General features: G+C 37.7%; 1 protein-coding gene across 1 annotated transcript; it reads left to right on the forward strand.

Annotated features, from left to right (window-relative positions):
- Positions 1-1,846: 1,846 nt before the first annotated feature.
- On the forward strand, positions 1,847-2,045 carry SARC_10341 (hypothetical protein; the record flags this gene model as incomplete). Its single annotated transcript, XM_014295620.1, has 1 exon — positions 1,847-2,045. A coding segment is annotated over one exon (199 nt), but the record flags the coding sequence as incomplete, so codon positions are not given.
- Between the last annotated feature and the right edge of the window lie 202 nt (positions 2,046-2,247).

Below are 2,247 nucleotides of genomic sequence, written 5' to 3' on the forward strand. Positions count from 1 at the left end.
TGCGTGATATTTGCATAATTAATTATAGTTCTATGTACATTTTAACCTGTTTGAGCAATTGATTAGATTAACTTCTGATCTTGAACGCAATATCTATACGTAGAAGTGTTGTGCGTGTTTCGGTTTCAAAATGACGATCATTTTACACAGCCGCACACCGACGGTGCGGATATAAATATTTGTTCGGTCTAATTTGTACCTTCGCTGTGGGTGCGTTTGGTATATATAAACTTGTGACCTTGGATACTGTACCAATCATTAGATTTGTATATGACTCAACAACAAGATAAAACACCTCTCAGAGTTGAATCCCACAGGTTTACCTATTTAAGGCTGACAATTGACAAAACGACATCGTACATACGTGATTGAAGGTGCTGTCAGAGATCTTCTTGACGTTGCTGTCAGAAGATAAAAAGTTGGTGACGGCGGAGAACATATTGTCGATTAGTGTATGTTGATTTACAAGACGTGCTGATTGAACTAAACAGATACTGTGTGTACTGTATTTGTTTACGTTTGTATGAAGCAATTCCCCACTTTAAATAATAATAAAAATACACATATTTAACTGTTCCGTGTTTTTATTGGTTACCGAGTAAGTCTGATTAAAAAAAGCCCCGGGGGCAGGGGTATGTATATATATATATATTTCCGGTGAAATCACTATCAGTCAAATCACCTGTCAAATCACCCAAATCAGTAAATCACAGAGGGCCAGCCTGTCAGCCTGTCAGGATCAACAGGGCCCCTGCCCCCAAGGCCCAGGGCCCAGAGCCCAGGGCCCAGGAACAACCGACCGAACAGTTTAGGACATATTTTCTGATATTTATCTTATGTTTTTTCATCCTTAAAACTAATATCATACCATTCGCTGTTTCAATGGAGAATGGATACCGGAGACCAATTGTAATTGTAAACATGATACATATCGTTAAAAGTTAAAACTCGTCCTTTGGAGTTCGTCCGGCTTCGGACGGTCACTTATTCGATCAGCCAACAAATTTTATTCTTGTTTTATTCTTGTCCTCATTTTTATTCTTGCCATGTCCTCTTTCTCTCAAAAGTGGGTCATGATCCTAATTTTCTTTTTAAGTAAAATTGGCGGTCGATAGAGAGAACCATATCGCTCAGACTGCACGCAAACACTGTTTCATTTTCTTTTTTCTTTTTTTCAAAAAACCCCCGAAACATACCTCGTCAAGAGAGTGAAGAGACCGTACAAATATTTCCCCTCACTACTTCGCGTTACGAACGTATAAAAAGGAACACTTTTTACATATACGTTCAACGTTACTGTATGTTTGGCAAGAGGGTGCAACATTTTTACAATAACATATGCACTACAATAGCCCTTCGGACGTTAGTTCGATCCCTTATGTTCTAGTTCTATTCCTATTCTTCTTCTCTCTAAAGGGTCATGCTACAATACCTCGTATAGTCCTATTATTTTCCCACAGTACATATGTAGTTTTTAGACGTTTTCTCCTCCCTTCCACGTTCTAACGTATAAATATCAAAACTCCACTACGTCCAACATATACGCTGCGAATGAAGTCTGAATTACTTACCACAAAAGTGCGAGAGGCTTTCCTCTCTAGAATGTGTATAGGTACATTAGAAAAGTACACCACAAAGCCTCCCAAGGTGAGGCAGTATCACTTTCAAATATATGTATAATATGGAGGTTGTCCGTACGCCAAAGTATTTTGTGTAAACAGACCATACGAGCATATCTGATATTTGGTGAATAGGTGACCAATGATGTTCGTACAGTCTGCCCATTTACGGGTACCGCTGTTTGCATTTATGATAATATTGGCGGTCACATCTACATCAAACCCAGATGTTAGAGGAATATGCACAGTCACCAAAGATCACAATAGATGAGCTACCTATAATAAAATTACTGTGCAATGTGACACTGGTGGTGTTTGACTGTGACAACATGATTGCGGTTTGTAATGCAGATTCTGCAGTGTTTGCCACCAATGTCCGCCAGCTCAATGAGCTACTTCCCCAGAAAATCAAACAAACCAGACATGGTAACTTAGTAAATTCGACCAGTATCTGACTTACTATTCACAAACTTGTATTGTGTTATGTTTACATTTATATAAACTTATGTTATAAATATATATATATATATATGTATATATATACAAGTCTATGTATATGTATATGCATATATATATATATATATATATGTGTGTGTGTGTGTGTGTGTGTGTGTGTGCTATATATATA

Source organism: Sphaeroforma arctica (assembly GCF_001186125.1).
Source record: "Sphaeroforma arctica JP610 unplaced genomic scaffold supercont1.1213, whole genome shotgun sequence".
Classification (NCBI taxonomy): Eukaryota; class Ichthyosporea; order Ichthyophonida; genus Sphaeroforma; species Sphaeroforma arctica.